The sequence below is a fragment of the Elephantulus edwardii genome, unplaced genomic scaffold (genome assembly GCF_000299155.1).
Source record: "Elephantulus edwardii isolate Elephantulus edwardi_28Jun2011 unplaced genomic scaffold, EleEdw1.0 scaffold00062, whole genome shotgun sequence".
In the NCBI taxonomy this organism is placed as follows: Eukaryota; Metazoa; Chordata; class Mammalia; order Macroscelidea; family Macroscelididae; genus Elephantulus; species Elephantulus edwardii.
Genome location: NW_006399812.1, coordinates 5,693,297 through 5,714,822, shown reverse-complemented (window position 1 = coordinate 5,714,822; position 21,526 = coordinate 5,693,297). Strand labels below are relative to the sequence as shown.

Below are 21,526 nucleotides of genomic sequence, written 5' to 3'. Positions count from 1 at the left end.
CAGTTTGAATCCACCATCTGCTTCGTGGGAAAAAAATGAGCCATCTCCTCCTGTGCCATATACAGCTTCTGAAAACCCTCTGGAGGGTCAGCTGTAGGTCAGTTCTGACTCAGTGGCACACAACAACATTCCTTATAGAAGCAAGAGTTATTCCTCTGGAGTAGCTATTTAAACTGGCCAGTTTTTGTTAGCCGAAAAGTGCGTAGCCACTGCATCACCAAAACTTCATGTTACAATCTAGAGCGTAAAAAAATTTTTTATGCAATGTAACTGTGAATATTTTATTTCTTTTAGGATGGTTTTGTTGTCAGAATATTTGCCACAAGCACTGAACCTGTGTTACAACAAGAATTACAGCTTAAACTGGCCAGAAAATGCTTACATGCCTGTGGTATCTCACTATTTGATCTGGAGAAAGACTTGCATATTATAAGTAAGATGTCAAAATAAGCCTTTGCCTCACTTTTTAATTTCCAGCTCCTTCATTCTTTTAAAAAATAACTAGCGTTGGTGTTTTCTGCAGTGTAGATTATTTTACAGAAACTATTTTAATGTCTGTTATGATAAAGCACAATCATGAGCTAGTATGTATAAGAACCTAGAAAATAAAGTTCTGTAAACAGTGTATTTAAATGCTATTTTAAGGAATTGACTAATAATTTGCCATTTTCATCTTGCCTGGAGCTCTGGTGGCCTAGTGATAAGGAGTTGTGTTGCCATTCCAAAGGCATGTGGTTCAAATCCACCAACTGCTCAGTGGGAGACTGCTACAAAATTTTCTCCTATGCATTTTGTATCTTTTGAAAATCTACTGGCTGTGAGTCAGTTTCAACTCAATGGTGTAAAACAAAAAACAGTGGTAAAGAAAAGTAGATTTAATTATGGAGTGACATCACAGTAGACATATTATGTTATATGCCTTTTCACATTTATTTAAAAGTTTGGAAACGTCTATTTAAATATTGCTGAAATTGCATATAATTTGCTTATTCAAACATAAAGCTTTCATTAAACAGATTTTTAAAATAACATAGAATGAGCCTGTTAATTATGAATATGACAATTGTCCCAAGAAACTGATTCAAAATATTTCCTTTGGATTTAGAGATTCAAGAAGACAGAGCATTTCTTGGGCTTGTGTATTAACTCTTTTAGTTAGTCTAACTCCCACAGAGGTCTTAATTTGTATTGGCTCATGCTACATCAGACTTCATAATACCATTCTGTACCTGGTAGAGTTCTGTATAACACCCACCTCTTTTACTATTCTTTGTGAAAATTCAGCATTGACATTAATGCTTTAGTTGGAATATTTCGGGTTTATAGTACTTTAGTAATTCCCTCAGTGTAAGCATTTAAATTAAGATCAAGAAATTTTAAAAACTATAAATTTAAATATGAAAACTCATAAAGTCATTAATAATTAGAATAATTTTACAAAATCATGAATTGTTCGTCTGTGGTTTTACAAATAAAATTTTTGAAAACCGAATAAGACTGTGTGTATGTTGTTGTTATGTGCCATTGAGTCAGATCGCACTCCGCTGACCGTCTGCGGGTTTTTGAGGCTCTAAACCTCACCTAAGATTGCCCGTAATTCTTCTGCAGAGCAGCTGGTGCATGCCTTTGAGGTGGCCACTGCACCTTTTACCACTAGGCTACCAGCCCTCCCATATGTGTGTTTGTGTACATTTAGTTCACAGACTAGCTGCACAAAATGTTCTGTATGAAAATAGAGTAGATGAAAAGCCTTAGTTTAAATAGTTACTTGATATTGTTTAAGTTGTCAAACCTATTGTGTTTCTGGACTAAGATTATTAAGCTTTATATTTTGCTCACTTGTGAATAAGCAATTTAGTTGTGGTATTTAAGTTAAATAAGATATGAAGCTCATACTGCCTAGTGCTTTTTAGTGGAGACATCCGTCCAGAAGGCACCTAGTTCAAATCCACGAGCTGTTCTGTGGGTAAAGGATGAGCAGTCTCCTCCCTTATGATTTACTGTCTCTGAAAATCAACTGGAGGGTTAGCTTTGGATTGGTTCTGACTTGATGGCACACAACAACAACAACAGCAATGCTATTTATTAAGGAGCTCTGGTGGCCTAGTAGTAAGAAGCTGCACTGCATTCCCAAAGACAATCAGTTTGATTCCACCAGCTGCTTGGTGGGAGATGGATGGACAATCCTATGTGATTTACTGCCTCTGAAAACCCACTGGAGGGACAGCTGTGGGTTGGTTCCAATTTGGTGGCACACAACAACAAGAGTGCTGCTCAGTAGATGTGCAAATAAAATTTATTAACTCATCTATTCATTCCAGAAATACTGCTATTAGTAAAATTTTAAGATTTTTATTTATATTTTAAAAAACATGGTTTTGTGGTCTTATGAAACTTGTGTTAACTCTTTTCTTGAAGTAGTATATTCATTATAGTTATTATTTGTTTATTTTTGCAACCAGGCACATGACATAGATTTTGCCATCCTTATTTTTGAGTTATATTAATTGATGGACTTTTTAATCACTTAAAATAATGCATCTTTGACTGCACATTATTCATACCAAAAATATAATAGCATTTAATGATCTTTTTGTCTTTAGGCACAGGATTTGATGAAGAGTCAGCAGTTCTTGGCGCAGGACGGGAGTTTGCATTAATGAAAACAGCAAATGGAAAGGTAAATTACTTTTATGATAAAATTAATATTTTCTTCTCTAAGAAATAATTCTGAAGCTTCGTCTGACATACTTAGGACTTGTTGCAAGGCAGGACCAGTCCTTGGAGAGGGATGTCATGCTTGGGATGGTGGATGGACAGCAAGAGAGGAAGACACTCGATGAGATGTGTTGATTCAGTGACTAGGGTTATGGTAGGTGTGTCAGAGACAGTGAGATTGGCTCAGGATAGAGCAGGGTTTAGGGCTGTTGTACATAGGGTCACTATGAGTCACAGGCGACTTGGCGGCACATAACAACGAGAAGTAATATTGTTAACGTATTAGTTCACATAGTTCATAAGTTTAAATAATGTTTTGAAAATATTTTATTATATAATGTTCTCTTATTTTTATGTTTTAAAGTTATTTTTTCTTAAGGTAAAATTTTATTAATAAAATAGTATGTAATGGAATTGATATATTTAAGTCTTTTTAAACTACAAAATGTTATATTTTTATAAATATATTCTTTTAATTATGCTGCTTTTTGTATATTTTTGTGGTTATGCTGCTCCTTGGAAGTAAGGATTCTGAGGCTTCATCTGACATACATTGGGCATGTTGTAAGGAGGGAGACCAGTCATTGGAGAAGGACATCATCCTTGGAAGGGTGGAAGGACAAAGAAAGAGAAGCTGGATTGATTCAGTGACTGGGGTAATGAGCAGAGGTGTGTCAGAAACAGTAAAGTTGGCACAGGATAGAGCGATTTTCAGGGCTGTTGTACATAGGGTCACTGTGAGTCGCAAATGAGTTGATGGCACATAATACCAACAGCAACAAGATGTACTGTTAAGTGAGAATCAACCAATAGCTGACCCTTCACTGAGTTTTCAGAGACAGTAAATCTCATGAGAAAAGACTGCCCATCTTGTGGAGTAGCTGGTGGGTTTGAGGACCTGCTTTTGGATTGGCTGCAAAGATCCACTAAGCCATTAGATCTCATAATATTTTAGTTGGCTTAAATTTACATTTTGTACTTATTTTTATAACTAGTTTGTGTGTTACAAATTTCTGCACCTAAAAAAACAAACAAACAAAAAAATGTCTGCACCTGTAAATGTACAGAAATGTACTTCCTACATGTTGGAGAAAGCAAGACCATGTGTAAGTTATAGTTTGTGAAATTTCATCTATAGTAATAGGCACTTTGTATCTAGTAAATGTGAGGATACAGTAAGATACTCAAAAGAATTTTTAAAATTTCAATTACTAGACTAAGAGTTATTACTCCCATAATATATTAAAACTCACAACTGTAGAATATTCTTAAAATTCTCAGTTCACTCAAGTTATTTTAAAAAAAAACCAAACAAATTTCAAAAATAACCAAATATATGCAAGTACACTCTCTTAGTCTAGTAATTGAAATTTTCAAAATTCTTTTTGAGTATCTTACTGTATCCTCACATTTACTAGATGCAAAGTGCCTATTACTATAAAAGAAATTTCACTGGAGCACAGAGAAGCCAAAGCACAAGGAAGAATTCAAGATACTAAAGAGTTGAATAGAAGATTTCAAAAGGCAGCACGGGATGACAAAGTAAAATATTACAATGAAATGTAAGGAGTTGGAATTAGAAAATCAAAAGGGCCGGACTTGCTCAGCATTTCTTAAGCTCAAGGAACTGAAGAACAAATTCAAACCTCAAGGTGCTATAATTAAGGATGCTTTGGGCAGAATATTAAATGATCCAGGAAGTATTAAAAGAAGATGGAAAGAATATACTGAATCACTGTATCAAAAGGAATTGGCAGACACTGAAGAATTTCATGAAATAGCACATGAGCAAGAGCCTATGGTGATGAAAGAAAAAGTTCAGGCTGCTTTGAAGGAAATGGCAAAAAATAAGGCCCCAGGAATAGATGGTATAACAGTTGACATATTTTAGCTAACAGATGCTGCCCTGGATGTGCTCACCAAGTTGTGCCAAAAAATCTGGAGAACAACCACTTGGCCAACTGACTGGAAGAGATCTATATTTGTTCCCATCCCAAAGAAAGTGGCAAAACAGAGTGTGGAAACTATAGAACAATCTCATTGATTTCACACGCAAGCAAGATTCTATTGAAAATTATCCAAAAACGACTAGAACAGCACATCAGCAGAGAACTGCCAGAAGTCCAGGCTGGGTTTAGAAGGGGTCGTGGTACTAGGGATATTGTACCTGGTGTTAGATGGATCTTAGCTGAAAGCAGGGAATATCAGAAGAATATCTATCTGTGTTTCATTGACTATGCAAAGGAATTTGACTGTGTGGATCATAACAAACTATGGCTGACTCTGAGAAGAATGGGAATCCCAGAACACTTGATGGTGCTAATGCGAAACCTATACTTGGACTAGGAGGCAGTCGTCAGAACAGAGCAAGGGAACACTGCATGGTTGAAAATTGGGAAGGACGTATGCCAGGGATGCGTTCTATCTCCATACCTTTTCAACCTGTATGCAGAACAGATTATCCAGAAGGCTGGGCTCTATGAGGAGAAATGTGGGGTCAAGGTTAGTGGACGATCTATCAACAATCTGCATTATGCAGATGACACAACCCTGCTTGCTGAAACCGAGGAGGACCTGAAGTGTCTGCTGCAGAGGGTCAAGGACTGCAGCCTCCAATATAGATTGAGGCTCAATGTCAAGAAGACAAAGATTCTCACCACTGGACCAACTGGCAGCATCAGGATGGATGGTGAAGATATTGAGATTGTTCACAGCTTTAGTTTGCTTGGCACCACAGTCAACACTCTTGGCACCAGTAGCCAGGAAATTAAAAGGCACATTGCCATGGGAAAGTCTGCTGTTAGGGACCTCTCCAAAGTACTGAAGAGCAATGGTGTCTCTCTGGAGACTAAGGTGCGTCTGATACAGGCCATGGTCTTTGCAATCACTTGTCATGCATCAGAGAGTTGGACAATGACCAGGGAGGATAGAAGGAGAATTGAAGCCTTTGAGCTGTGGTGCTAGAGAAAAGTATTGAGAGTACCATGGACTGCTAGGAAAACAAACAGATTCATCCTGGAAAGGGTTAAACCGCATGATTCCTTGGAAACAAGGATTCTGAGGCTCTGTCTAATATACTTTGGACATGTTGTAAGGAGAGACCAGTCCTTGGAGAAGGCTTGGTAGGGTGGAGGGACAGCTCAGGAGGAGAAGACCCTCTATGAGGTGGATTGATTCAGTGATTGGGTTAATCAGGCTAGGAGTGTCAGAGACAGTGCGACTGACACAGGACAGAGCAGAGTTTAGGGCTGTTGTACATAGGGTCACTAAGAGTCGCAAGCGACTCAATGGCACATAACAACATATTTTAAAAAGTGTGTCTTAAATAGATATGAAGAAACTATTGTGTGTTTTTTTTCTAATGCATACATTTCTTGCTCAGTTTGAAAATATATCTAATATATAAAAAATGTTTGGACTCTTGGTTTTTTTGGGTTTTGTTAACTATGGAATGACTTTTCTTTCATATGAAAGATGGTGTATTGTAAGCTTGAAAAGACACTGTATAGGATTTTTTTCTTTCTTTTTCATATATAAGATCTATTACACTGGCAAATATCAGAGTCTTGGAATCAAACAAGGTGGTCCTTCAGCAGGAAAATGGGTTGAGCTACCTATTACAAAGTCTCCAAAGATTGTTCACTTCTCGGTTGGACACGACGGCTCTCATGCCCTTCTAGTTGCAGAAGACGGAAGCATTTTTTTTACTGGATCTGCAAGTAAAGGAGAAGATGGAGAATCAAGTAAGTTGACTGATCAACTAAGTAGTCAGTAAAAATACTGTGGGGTTGTTTAGCCTAAGAAACAAAAAATCCTCCAGAAAGGTGGCGAAGGATTAATAGAAGTCAGAATGACAGAAAGGTCAGAATTATCTGGAAGAAGTGAGAAAAATAGAATTACTTTGACAATCCTGAAATTTATTTTGGATAACAATGTCTATGAAAGATTGAACAAAAAATTAATTTGCCTTGTAAACATTCTTTCAAATCATGGTAAGTAAAATAACACAAACCCATAGCAGGCAAGCCAATACTAGCTCATAACAACTTCTTCATTTCAGTACTAACAGCAAATATAACAGAGGATTTTACACTAGTTAATATTTAGTGGCTTAGTAAAAATATATTATTCTATTTTATTATTATTATTATTTTTAAAGCCATTGTAGAAAACTCCAGACTTTAGAGAAGCACATATTTCAGAGTGAAGACAGTTTTATTTCACAAAATCAGTTGTAAATCACTATTCTAGGTGGTTTTTTTTTCTCTGTAATGAGGAAAGAAATAATCTTGTTTAGCTCTTCCTTTTTGTTTCCTTTCAGATTACTCTCAATATGTTATTTTTTTGTCATTTGTAACTTATTTTATGGTAAATATGTTTTAGCAATGTGGAATAATATCCTATGAGGAGTAGGTTTTTAAGGGTCAACAGAAGGCAAAATCATGTGTAAATAAAAGCTGCATTGGGGATAAAAATCCTTTCACATACCCATAAAGTCTCTTTATATCTCTTGATTGTTCAGCACACCCATACTCTATCCCTCTAATACTTGAAGTGCATTATTTTTTTTCCTTTGAGCAACAGAGAAAAATGTTGTCATATGTTTGTATATAGATCATGTTATATGATAAATATATACATACTGGTATCTTTAAACACAAGTATTATACTCTTTTAAACCAATGTTTTTATCCCTCAACATATGCAGATACTGACCAGGGAAACAACAGATTAATATCCCCTGTCTTTTGTTCATTATGTTGTTTTGGTTGTTGTGTACCCTCAACCCGTAGCTGACCCTCCAGTGGGTTTTCAGAGGCAGTAAATTGCACTGGGGAAGATTTCCTGTCTTTCTCTATTAGAGCTGCTAGTAAATTCAAAACATGAGCTCCTTTGAATCATGGATGGTGTAGCTTCATCTCATGTACTTTGGACGTGTTGCTAGGAGAGACCACTCCTTGGAAAGCAATATCATGCTTTGAAAGATGGAGGGTCAGCAAAAGAGAGGAAGACCCTTGACAAGATGATTAACACAGTGGCTTCAGCAATGGGCTCAAGTGTATGAGAGATGATGAGGATGGCAAGAACAGGACAGGATTCCTGTAGTTAAAGAAACACACAGTTAAGTGAGTTGTACTTAACTCAGTGGTACCTAACAACAACCACATTTGAGTTGGCAAGTCTTTACCTCTAAGCCATCAGAACTTTCTTTTGTTCATTCTAGGGACTTAATTTTTAAGAGGTGAGGTGCTCAAAGCATCTGTTTCTAATTTTTTTTTCCCTTCAATTGTCTCTTTCAAGTTCTTATAGTCAGTCTCTCATTAGCCTATAATTGATATGTAACAATGTGCAATGAATGAAGAATTCATCATACTTCTATGTTTTAACATAAATGAGAGAGAGTTTGAAAGACAGAATGTTTCCTCTTGTGGTATTAATGGTGTAAGTAGCTAAGCAAGAGATTAGACTACTGAGAAATTTGCTTGAAATTTGATATTTCCCTTTGGGAATTTCACTTTGTCCCAAAGAAGAGGATATGGCAGTGATCATCTAAATAATAACGTTGGGGAGCACAGGCATTTATGAAAGTACTGTATAATGAATGCAGTACCATCCTTGCTTTCCCTTGAACGCTGGGTCAACTTAACAGCTAACTCATTATTGCTGAGTCAGACCAACTCATAACTCATCTCCCAGCAGATTTTTGAAAGGCTATAGATGACATGGTTGGAAATTGCCCATCTTCCCCCTGTGGAGCCACTGGTGTGTTTGAACTCCGGAGAGACAGATCTAACCTTTGTGTACCAGTGCAGCTACCTCTGTGTTGTATGCCACCAGAGCTCCCTTTTATGTTGTTGATGATGTTATGCGGTGCCGTCACATTGACTGTAACTCCTATCAACCATATGAACAACAGGATCGGGACCTTGTTCTATCCTGAGTCCCCCTCACAATCTCTAGTATGTTAGAGCCCATTGTTATAGTCACTTAGTAACAGTTGCTGATACATAATCCAGTTGCTGCTATGGATTTTGACTGACAGAGAGTTCATGTGTATGAGAATACAACTGTGCTTCTAGAATTTTGTAATAGTCTGTTGTTTAGAAGTAAATCGCCAAGACTTGTTTCCTCAAGGGCTTCTCATTTGATTGAGACCGCCACCTTTTCAATTAGCAGCTGAAAATATTGACTGTTTGTACCCCTCAAAGATACTTGTTATTTCTACATAGCTGTAATAATTTTTGTTCTTTGTTTCCTAAGCTAAGAGCAGAAGGCAATCAAAACCCTATAAGCCTAAAAAGATAATTAAGATGGAAGGAAAGATTGTGGTTTATACTGCCTGCAATAATGGGAGTAGTTCTGTTATTTCTAAAGATGGAGAGCTATACATGTTTGGAAAAGATGCCATTTACTCAGATAGCTCAAGTAAGTTTAAAAAAATTAAACATTGTTTTAATGTATGGGGAGAAGATAAATAATAATAATAATAATAATTATCAGTGTATACTGTGATGATAATGGCTTAAAATTAATGTTTTTTGTTTTCTTTTTTCTCCAAATGAACATTTCAACATTTTCCCCTTGTCATTTTTGTGCTTTCTTTCTGGCATGCTCTGATTGTTCTGACATGTTCTGGAACAGGATTTTCATATCACTGCTGACTTGTAATCATTGAGTTATCAAACTGTTAAGTCATCAGGGAAGAATTTTATCTTATTTACTGCTATATTATAATGCTAAGCACAGTCTGCCTGGCATCATATAGGTTCTCAATAGTTACTGGTTGACTAAATGACTAAGACACCAAAAGTGTTAATAGTGGCTATAAGCGCTACAACTGATCAGAATAGGTAAACTTTGTCTTTAAATTCTAACCTTAAAAGAAGTCTCCATATTATGTTACTAGGTTTTCTTTCTAGCACTTACACTAGAAAAACCACATTGTCAGAACCTAATCCTAGCCAACTTTCCAGCAGGTTTTTAATGGCTGTTAACTGAGTGGAGATTGCCCATCTTTTGCCAGTGGAGTCTTCAGTGGATTCTCATTGCTAACCTTTGGGTTGATAGTGCAACTCCCTGCCTACTCTAAATAAGTATAATTAAGTGAAGAAACTCACGTAGATGGATTTTATACAAGAAAAAGATTAATAAGCTAATAATATCTAGTCATTGAGTGTATATGAGGGGTGTAATTTGATAGTTGTGATTATAGACTTCAGAACTGATAATATTCACCAATTTCTAGTCAGTCAATAGTTTATTTAAGCTTTTAGAGCTTTTCTACTCTTCCCCTATGAGATGTCATGTACTGTTGAGTTGAGTTTGGCTCACAGTAACCCTGGACAAAGTTGAATTGCCACATTAGGGTTTCCTAAACTGTCAGTCTTTACACGGGTATTTTACCCAGCCTTTTTTCCAGTGGCTACCTTGGTGGTTTTGAGCCACCAATTTGTAGGTTGGCAAGATTAAAAATTTTAAAGTAGATTCATAAAAATACTAAAATGATAGTATAGTTGACACTTGGTTGTGATAAAGACAGTGTAAGTAATATTTGAATATCTAACTGACTCATAGCTCTGTTGGGTTTCTGAGGCTGTAAATATGATGGGAGAAGGTTGCCTATCTTTTCCCTGCTGAGCAGATTTTAAGTTCAAACCACCAGAGAGGTGCCACCTTGATGTGGGCAGAGCAGTTCCCTAGGGAGGAGGCTGTTAGCCCTCACATGAGGATCAGAAGTTAGGCAATAATCCTTTGTTGAATTGTAGTTAGAAGCATTAAACTTTGTAGGCATTAAAAGATCGAAAAGTATTGCTTTGGAAAATCTTATGAGTATCTTTAACAATTAGTATAATATGGCAAGTATTTTAGTATATTTAGTATATTGGTATGGCAAGTTAAAGTAGGTAAATAATGATCTATAAAATCACTTGTGCCTGGACCAGGAAAATTTCACAACTGTTACCACTTCTGAGAATTACTGAGAGAAGTTCACCATTAGAGCAGCAAACATTCAGGAATAAATTTGAATTAATGCTACAGTAAAAATTTGTTTCATGTCTGGATGAGAACATTTTAAAATTCATTTAAGCTACATTATAAAAGTACCAAATTATATTCTACCAGCCTTCTAGATGTTTATCTCTTGCTTGAATGAGCTAGTTATTTTGCTCCAAAAATAGAGTTTGGTTTGTTAGGCTCGGAAGAATGTTTTAGTTGTTTCTTACCCAAGTTGTATCCTTTCTGTAGGTTTGGTAACTGATTTGAAGGGCCATTTTGTAACTCAGGTAGCTATGGGCAAAGCGCATACTTGTGTTTTAATGAAGAATGGAGAAGTATGGACATTTGGTGTAAATAATAAAGGACAATGTGGACGAGACACTGGTGCCATGAACCAAGGAGGGAAAGGTAGGTGTTTAATAAGTGGATTTTAAAATTTGTAATTCTCAAATAACGGTAATTATTAACTAACATCTATCACTGAGAAAATGAAATAGTTTTTATTTCTGAACAAATGAAACCACTTATATAATGCTTAATATCTTAAAATACAGTAGTTCCACTTTGAGTTAAGATTGTTAATGACAAAATTATTCCACAAAGTGGATTTTCTCAATACTTGGTTATTAGTCCCCTTTTACAACATGTTTTCAGTATGGCCATTTGAGAACAAAAGTCTATCTGACAGATATTCCCTTCTCTTCTAACAAAATGTAATAGCAGTAACTTTATCTGTTTTTACAGTTAAGAATTATCTTTAAGAATGACCCTGTATCAAGAGAGAATAAAATTATAGATTCACCTTCTCTACGATATCCTTTGTCCCAGTCCTCAGATTACTGAAGTGAAGAGAGGGATTTATCTTGATTCCTGTGCTTGTGTGGGCATTTAAAAACTAATAATAGGCGAGCTCTGGTGGCCTAGTGGCAAGAAGGTGTAGTGCAGTCCCAGAGGTGCACGGTTCAAATCCACCAGATGCTCTGCTGGAGAAGGAGGAACAGTCGCCGCCTGTACCAGTCAGATCTGATTTGACAGTACACACAACACACACACAAAATAATAAAATAAAAATAAAAAGTTGTTTCCTTTAAAAAAAACCCTGATAATAATTTTTGCCAACGTATTGCTCTCAAATTGTATTTTAGTTGCCATTAATAAGCTCATACCCTTTTTTCTAGTTTTTGGTTTTCTGTTTTAAATTTTATATGGACTAGGGAATGTAGCAATAATGAGTGTTGGAACTTTGAACTATGTTTAAGGTACAAATGATGTTGAGGATTAAGTGTGTTATAAATAAATAAAAGCAAGTTTAGCTCTTTTAGGACCAACTTAAGTATATTCAATGGTTAATATATTTGAATCTTGAGAGTTATCATTTTTTTTCCCTGAGAGAGAACTATGTTTACATATGTAGACACAAAATGTATTACGTATTTGGCAAATATAATATGGTTCTCAGTGACACATTATGCACTATACCACTGGGGCTTCATATAACTTTCATAGTAACTTACTGTATTGGCCTTTATTGCCCAGGGTAAGACGATACAAAATGACATTTTACCTACTAAGGATCCTCCCACCTAAAACAGCTTCCAAGCTAAGAAGGACTTTGCATTTTAGAGAATAATATTTTAAAAAAAGAGTGTTCATATTGTAGTCTCATTATTAACAAGCTGTACTTTAAGTTGTACAACAAAAGAGTGTACTGACCTCTTATCTGAAAGAATGAATACCTGAAGTATTTCCATCCTCAGTAGAATTTGTTAGTTGTTGTTGTTGTGTGCCTTCAAGTCAGAACCAACTCAGAGCCTATCTATGCCCCTATCAGGTTTTAAGAAGCTGTAAATCGCATGGGAAGTGATTGCCCATTTTTCTTCTGCAGAGCAGCTGGTGGATTCAAACCATCTGCCTATATTTTGTCTGTTCTGCTCCTTATCCACTAGGCCACCAAAGCTCCCTTGGTAAAAATTAGTTAAACAAATTAAAACAAAATCAAGTAAATTGTAACTGAAGTATAAGTAAACTTTAGTTATAAAGTTAATTGAAGTATAAGTAGACTTTATTTTTAAAGTAATTGAAGTATAAGTAGACTTTACTTAAAAATTTACTTAGAAAGTGTTTTCATAGGAAATGACTTTTGAGGTGAATTACTTGAAAACTAAAAAAAAATTGCTCTAGTAGATGGAGATAGATTATCTCACTAGTGAAAACAGAAACATGGTACTAGATTGCAAAGAGTGTTTTATTCTCCTAAAGGCTTGAAAACATATTAAAGGTTTTTAAATTATGAGGAATCTCTGGATGATATACATGGTTAACCCACTCAGCTGCTAACCAAAGTCCACTCAGAAGTTCCTCAGGTGAAGAGCCTCGTGATCTATTCCTGGAAAAACACACACTGATTGAAAACACTGAAGAAGCATCCTTGTACTGTAACACAAGTAGTTGCTGTGAATCAGAATTGGCTCCTGGTATTAATATTGTTATTTTGGGACATCAAGTTAATCCTGATTCATAGTAACCATAGAAGACAGAGAGTAATAGAATTGCTCTCCTATCGTTCCCTGGAAAGATGGACAATCTCCTTCCTTGTGATTTACAGCCACTGAAAACCTGCTGGAGGGTAATCTATGTGTCGGTTCTGAAGGTCTTTACAGGAGCAATGATCTTTTCTCCTGCATAATTGCGAATGAGTTCAAACTGAGTGCCTTACTGTGGTGCCATCAGGGTTCTTTGACATGGGTGGTGGTGGTTGTTGGACCTTTTGCAACCCAGTGAACAACAAGTCTGAATCCTCTTCTATCCTGTACCATTCTCACACTTCCTGACACAGTAGAGTCCATTGCAGCAGTCACTGTGTCAGTTCATATGGTTGAGAGTCTTCCTCTCTTTCACTTTCTTTTCTCTCTTCCAAGCATGATGTCTCTCCTCAAGGAATATCCCCTCCTAGCAACATGTTTGAAGTTTGTGCGATGAAGCTTTATTCTCTTTGCCTCCAAGGAGCACTCTGGCTTCACTTTTTCTGAGACCTATTTGTTCTTTTGGCAGTTCATGGAATATTCAGTCACAGTTCAGGGGGGCATCGTTCTTTTATCGTCATCCAACTCTCAGATACATAATAACTGTCTTACTCCTCAATAATTTGGAGAGGTCCTTGACTATACACTTTACCCATATCCTGATTCCCTGATTGCTGGTACCAAGTGTACTAGCACATACACTGGTGCTATCCTATAACCAGCCAAGCCACTGTTGTCAAGCTGATTAATTCATAGGTTTGTGAGGCCTTAACTCTTTACAATAGCCAGTTGCCTCTTCATTTTTCCTTTGAAATTGCTAGTGACTTAGAACACTTGACATTTTTATTATCCATCCTGTGCTTAATTCACTATGCCCTCAGGGCTCCTGGATACTGGTATGCAGTCAATTCATAGATGGCCATAACAATGGCTTTTCAGAGACTATAAATCATATGGCAAAAGATTGCCATGGTGGATTTAAACTCCCTGTGTTTTTGTAGATTAGAAACACCGTTTCTTACCTACTAGACCAGCTGGTAAATTGTGAAGCTCTAGGCTCAAATATGAGCTTTAGAAAGTTGATTATAGTCTTGGGAAGTATTTCATCATTTGTTCTGCTAAGATTAGTAGCAGAACTGTTATAAGAAATATTGAGTCATATTGTCCGAAATGCTTGACCTACCGTTCAAGTCCATGATTTCTGGCATCAACAGCTCCTCCTTTGTTCGGTTCCCCAGCTCCTCAATGTCCTTTGGATTTGGTAGTTCCCTACAAGATTTCCCACGGACTCAGACCCATCAGGGGACTGGTGATTCACTTGACCTTAGTTATGCAGGCTAGTTTTGCAGAAACTGGTAAGTGATGGGGCAGGATCCTGTAGACTGTCATTTGTGGCGCAGCTGGATGGTGACTGTGGGTAGTGGAGGCTGGATGCTGTATCCCAGGCAAGTGTTCTGCAAGAGAAGGTGCCTAGTATTGAGGTCCCATGCGTTTATATAACCCTCTAGTAGGATGGGGCTTGTATTCCAGCCTAAGCCTTTCTCCTTAATAGAGTAATTACTTCAGCACAAAATAAACAGTTAATGATTTGCTAAGAAAGACATCTGAATGATGAGCCTTAGGTAACTCAGCAGGTTAATCTAGAGTAATGGGGCCCTTGACTATTTGGTTTGTTGAAGAGATGATGGTAGCCTTGATAAAAATAGACCATACTCAGCAAAGATTTAAAAATGCAGTTGGTAGAAAGGCATAACTAGTGAAAATTTGAAAATAGTCTTTCTCACTTCCTTTTGAAGATAGGAATAAAGGGCCTGTTCACTACTGGTGTCTAAATAAAAGTTCTTTTTGTTGCTCTTATATTTTATCTTCCCTTTGTATATTCACTTAGATTGCTATGATCTGTATACCTTCTTTGTTGAGGAATATAATTACCAATTACAATATGATCTGCCAAATTTAGGGTTTGGAGTTGAAAATATGGCAACAGCAATGGATGAAGATTTGGAAGAAGAACTGGATGAAAAAGATGAGAAGTCCATGATGTGCCCACCAGGGATGCATAAGTGGAAACTCGAGCAATGCATGGTGTGCACTGTCTGTGGGGACTGCACTGGCTATGGGGCCAGCTGTGTCAGCAGTGGGCGTCCAGACAGGGTCCCTGGAGGGTAAGGAAATAAATAAATATGCAAGAAATAAAATAGTAATACAAAATGTACCAACACAGTACTTGAACACAATTACTTGAGTATATTTTACTTTGTTGGGTTTTTTTTCAAAGTTATTTGAATACACATTTACATTTCTTTTAGTTGCTTTCTATTATAGTAACATTTTTCTGATATAATACCACCTTTATTTAACACTATGATTAAAATATTTGGCTCCTCATCAAAAGATTAATGGTTTGAATTTATCTGCTGCTACAAAGCAGAAAAGTGAGGCAGTCTGCATCCTTAAAGATGTACAGCCTTGGACTGCTGTGTGGCAGGATGCTCTTTCACACAGGATTAGAATCCATCATCTGCTCCATGGGAGAAAGGTGGATAATCTCCTTTGGGATTTACTGCTTCTGAAAACTTACTGAGGAATCCGCAGTGAGTCAGTTCCGACTGAAGGCTGTACAACAGCAGGATGTGTCCTATAGACACATCCATGTTGTATTGCGTTTCCTGAATTCTTTGTTAGTTTTTCATACTTTGTAATACTCCACTGTATGAATGTAGCACAGTTTCTCTGTCCATTCATTTATTGATGGGCACGTGGATTGCTTCCATCTCTTTTCTATTGTGAATAATGCTACAGTAAACATGAGTGTGCATATATCTGTTTGTTTTCACAGCTCTAATTTCTTTACGATGGAATAACTAGATCAAATGTTATTTCTATTTTCAACTTTTTGAGGAAATGCCAGACTGCCTTCCATCGTGGATGTACCACTTTACATTCCCATCAGCAGGGCATGAGAGTGCCAGTCTCTCCATATCCTCGCCAACATTTCTTGTGTGCTGTCCTGTTGACATTTGCTACAAAACACTTCATTATGTATTTGTGGTGTGAGATAATAGGGTGAGTGGCATCCACTTCCTGAACCACATGCCTCTGGAAACTCTGAACTTTGAGAAATGACAATTATACAAAGGCTTCGGGCCTTTTGTTCATAGTGTCACTCTGAGTCATGCTCGATTTAACAGCAGTAAACAACAACAGCAGGGTGAGATAATATTGAATTGGCTTTTTTTCCATGGTGTTGGAGAAAAGTACTAAATATTTTAGGTACAAGACAAGTCTGTCTTGGCACATCTTGGCACAGGGTACTTCATAATGGCAAAGATGGTGAAACTATCTTACATCCTTTGGCCATATCGTCAGGAGGAGCTATGCTAGGAAAGATGGAGAGAGCTGGAGAGTCAGACAAAGAGAGAGAGATCTCAACAAAATGAATTGACTGTAACAGTGGACCTGAGCATATGAGAGAGGGTGAGGATGACACAGGAGAGGACAAGACTCAGATCTATTGTGTACAGGTTTGCTAGGAGTTGTAGACGACTTTATGACACCTAACAATAACAGCAAATGACAAGGAACTTTAATGTTGTTATTGGCCATCCTAATGTCTTGTTTGGTAAAGAGTCTTTTCATATCCAGTTTTGTAATTGTATTGTTTGCCTTTTTCATTTTGAAGTGATGTTGTATTCTCTAAATTTAGATATAAATCTCATGTCAGATACATCATTGCCAAATACTTTTTTCCTGTTAGTGGTTGCTCTTTTACCCTTTTGGAGAAGTTTTTTTCATATACATATGGATTTGATACTTAAAATTTCCCTTTCATCTATTTCATCCTTTCCTGGTTGTGCATTTTTGTCTATGTTTGAAAGCCTATTCATGTCATAGAGTTGTATTGTTATAAGGTACAGTCAAGTCAGAACTAACTCATCTAGCTGATTTCCAAGGCTATAAATTGTGTGAGAGATTTCCCATCTTTCTCCTGTAGATCAGCTGGTGGTTCCGAACCATATACTTTTGGATTGGCAGTTTAGGTCCTTACCACTAGGCCTCTCTTGCCATAGATTGTTTTTGTTGTATGCCATCAAGTTGGAACCCACTTGTAGCTGACTCTCCAGCTGGTTTTCAGAGGCAGTTAATTGCAAGAGAAGAAATTGCCTATCCTCTTCCGATGGAGCAGCCGGTGAACTATAATTGCTTTGGGGAATGCAGTGCAGCATCTTACCCTTATACCACCAGAGAGGTCCCTAGATCAGAGCTTCTAAATTTGTTCCCATTCTTCTTCTGCTATTTATCATCTTTGTTTTACTCATAGGCCTTGATCCATCTTGAATTGGTTTCTATATATGGTGTGAGATGTGGATCTTACTTCTTGTACTACAGTTTTTTTCAGGCCTTTGTATTGTTTTCAGGAGCTTTGGTAGTTCAGTGAGCACTTGACAGCTAACTGAAATATCAGTGGTTTGAACCCATCAGCCACTTTGTGGAAGAAGAGACCTAGAGATATGCTACAAAACCTCAATGGGGCAGTTCTGCTTTGTCCCGCTGGGTTAGTATAAATTGGATTTGACTCAACAAAGTAGCACAACAACGACATTATGCTTATTTTAGAGTTACTATTTGAATTTAACATAAGCAGAATATAAGTTTCTCCTAACCTTGTTATCATAGTGTACCAGGGAGTCAGAACCACCCCATTCCTGATGTTTCAGTGAGTTTTCAGCAGTAAGAAATGATAGGACGAGAGTGGCCATCTCCCTCCTTCAGAGCAGCAGGTAAATTCCAATCACTTACCTTTGTGTTGGCAACACAGTGGCTTATTGTACCACCAGAGCTCCTGCCCCTTAGCATAAACAATATGAATTTGGATCTTCTGCTTATATCATCAGTTAACCAGTAATGCTGGATATTTTTTATAAGATTGCTGATGATTGCCTGGATTTATGGGATATAGGAAATCTTGTGAAGAAAATCTCAGAATGAGGTCAGCCACTCCTAACGGTGTGTTTATTTAGGAGTCAGATTTTCTTCCCAAATAGTGTCTAGATGTCTTGTAGTACATATATTTGAGTGTATACTTGGCCTACAATTGTTAAACTTATACATATAACAAATATTTTTAATAATAACGAATATCTTAAAATAGGAGTTTCTAAACTAAATTTATTCCATTTTATTAAATTATGCAAATGTGTTTTATCTCCCTTTATTAAAGAGCCCTGATGTTGCAGTGGTTAGGCACTCCACTGCTAACCCCTCAGCTAGAGAAAAATGTGACAGTTTATTTCTAATAAGATTTACAGCCTTTTGAAACCCTTTGGTCACCTATACTCTATCCTGTCATTTTGGGTCAGAATCAACTCAGGGGTAGTCAATTAAAGAATTATATTTATTCTGTAAAACTTTGTGCTTGGTTTTATTTTGTATTTTGGAAATACTCAGCTATGTCTTTTTAAATTTAAATTGGATCCATAAATAATCTGTTAGTTACCTAATAATAGCATTGTGATTAACATTTTTGTTCCTTCATCTTTCACAAGGTATTTCTGTTCAAACTAAGTGTCTTCAATCTCTGAATTTAAGCAACTGACATATGTTATAAGGAAATCACTGATGCCTCCTGAAAATAATTAATCCTTATGAGGTTCCATCCCCCTTAGAGGCTTCCTATCAGTACAGAGTCATTGATCTCAGTAGCTAACAGGGTGTAACTAAGTACAGTACTTATGTAGATGAAATTAATAAAGTCAGTATAAGACTGTGTAAGGACATTGCTGTTGTTGTTGTGTGCCATCAAGTCAGGACAAACATAGTTGACCCTCTAGAGGATGTTCAGAGGCAGTTTAATTACATGAGAAGAAATTCCCCATCTTTCTCCCGTGGAGCAACTTGTGGTTTCGAACTGCTGTGCCTTTGGAATTGCAGCATAGCTTCTTACTTCTAGGCCACCAGCACTTCCTGGGAACATTGTTGTTTGCTGTTGAGTTGGGACTACCCATAGTTGGCAATGCAGCAGGTTTTCAGAGGCTGTAAATCACATGGGAGATTGCCCATCTTTCTCCTACAGAGCCACTAGTGGATTCAAACTTTGTGCCTTTATGTTTAAAGCACATCTCCTTATCACTTTGCCACCAGAGAGAGCTCCATGGAATCTGTATAATACTAAAGTTACTTGTGAGAATTTGAAATAGTTTTTATTGTTGTTAATAGTGGTTTTGTGTATGGAATGAGGTGTGGATCTTGCTTGAATTTTCTATAGAAAGTTTTCCAGTTTTGTCAACACCATTTGTTAAAAAGGCTGTCATTTCCCCATTTAACTGATTTCATCTCCTTGTCAAAAATCAGTTGACCATAGGTAGATGGGCTTATTTCTGGATTCTTAATTCTATTCCATTGATATATGTGTCTTGTTATCATACCAGTACCACGCTGTCTTGACCACCATGGCATTGTAGTAGGATTTGAAATCGGGGAGCGAGATGCCTCCTACCTTGTTTCTCTTTTTAAGGAGTGCTTTAATTATTCGGGGCCTCTTTCCATTCCATATGAAATTGGAGATTGCCATTTCCATCTTATTGAAGTGTGGAATTGGTATTTGTATTGGGATTACGCTGAACATGTAAATTGCCTTTGGCAGTATTGTAATTTTCATAATATTGAGTCTTCCTATCCATGAGCAGTGGGTATTCTTCCATTTCTCCAGGTCTCTTTTTGTTTCTTGTACTAATGTTTTATAATTTCCTTTGAATAGATACTTTGTGTTTCTGGTTAGATTCAATCCCAAGTATTTAATCTTGTAATTAGCTGTTGTGAAAGGTATTGTTTTTCTTAGCTCCAGCTCAGTATCCTCTTTGTCACTGTAGAGAAATCCAGTTGATTTTTGTATATTGATCTTTTATCCTGCCATTTTGCTGAATTGGTCAACTATGTCCAGTACTTTTCTTGCTGAGTCAGTAGGGTTTTCTAAGTATACTATCATGTCACCTGTATAGAGAGATAATTTTACCTCCTCTTTGTCAATTTGGATTCCTCTTATTTCCTTCTCTTGCCTACTGCTATCGCTAATACCTCAAATACAATATTGAAAAGGAGAGGTGGTAGTAGGCATCCTTGCCTAGTTCCTGTTCTCAAAGGGGAATGCCTTTCATCTCTCTCCATTGAGAACAATGTTGGCTCTCAGGTTTGCGTATATACTTTTCACTATGTTGAAGAAATTCTTCTCTAATTCTATTTTGTTTAGTGTTTTAATCAGGAAAGGGTATTGGATTTTGTCAAAGGCCTTTTCTGCACCAATTGATAGGATCATGTGGTTCTTGTTCTTTCCTTTGCCTTGTTAATGTGATTAATTACATACACAAAAACCAACTCAAAGTGGATCAAGACCTAGGACTAAAACCGAGGATTATAAACTTCATAGAGAAAAGCTTGGAAGAACTCTAGAAGTCCCAATCCACAACATAAACAGTCTTCCAAGCATTCTGAACAACCTACCACCAGGAATGAAGAAAATAGATGAATGGGACCTCCTAAGAATCAAATTCCTGTGCACACACAAAAACTTCTCCAACACAGTAAAAAGGAAGCCTCAGACTGGTAAAAATATTTGGTAATGACATGTCAGATAAGGGACTTATATCTGTTGTTGTTATGTGCCATCGAGTAGCTTGCGACTCATAGCAACCCTATCTACGAGAGTCCTAAACACCACTCTATACTGTGCCAACCTCACTGCCTTGGACACACTCATTCCCACAACACCAGTCACAGAATCGATCCACCTCATCAAGGGCCTTCCTCTCCTGTGCCATCCCTTCAATCTCTCATACATAATGTCCCTCTCTAAGGACCAGTCCCTCCTTGCAACATGCCCAAAGTATGTCAGACGAAGCTTCAGAATCCTTGCCTCCAAGGAGCATTCCAGCTTCACCCTCTCCAGGACAAACCTGTTTGTTCTTCTAGTAGTCCATGGTGTAGTCAACACTCTTCTCCAGCACCACAGCTCAAAGGCGTAATTTCTCTTTCTATCATCCCTATTCACTGTCCAACTTTCTGATGCATAGCACGTAATTACAAAGACTATAGCCCGAATCAGGCACACCTTAGTCTCCAGCCTGATGTCATTGCTCTTCAGTGCTCTTGAGAGGTCCCTCACTGCTGACTTTACCAATGCAATTTGTCTCTTGCTTTTCTGGCTGCTGGTACCAAGAATGTTGACTGTGGAGCCGAGTATAAACTAAAACTGTTAACTATCTCAATCTCTTCACCATCCATGCTCATACTGC

General features: G+C 37.2%; 1 protein-coding gene across 1 annotated transcript in view; it reads left to right on the top strand.

Moving 5' to 3' along the window:
- The window catches only part of MYCBP2 (MYC binding protein 2, E3 ubiquitin protein ligase), a 377,715-nt gene that overhangs the window by 112,132 nt on the left and 244,057 nt on the right, over positions 1-21,526 (top strand). The window contains exons 10-15 of the mRNA XM_006887864.1: positions 295-433; positions 2,604-2,680; positions 6,257-6,461; positions 8,980-9,144; positions 10,966-11,124; positions 15,199-15,403. Coding sequence (XP_006887926.1) covers positions 295-433; positions 2,604-2,680; positions 6,257-6,461; positions 8,980-9,144; positions 10,966-11,124; positions 15,199-15,403 — 950 coding nt within the window. The remainder of the gene's footprint in view (positions 1-294; positions 434-2,603; positions 2,681-6,256; positions 6,462-8,979; positions 9,145-10,965; positions 11,125-15,198; positions 15,404-21,526) is intronic.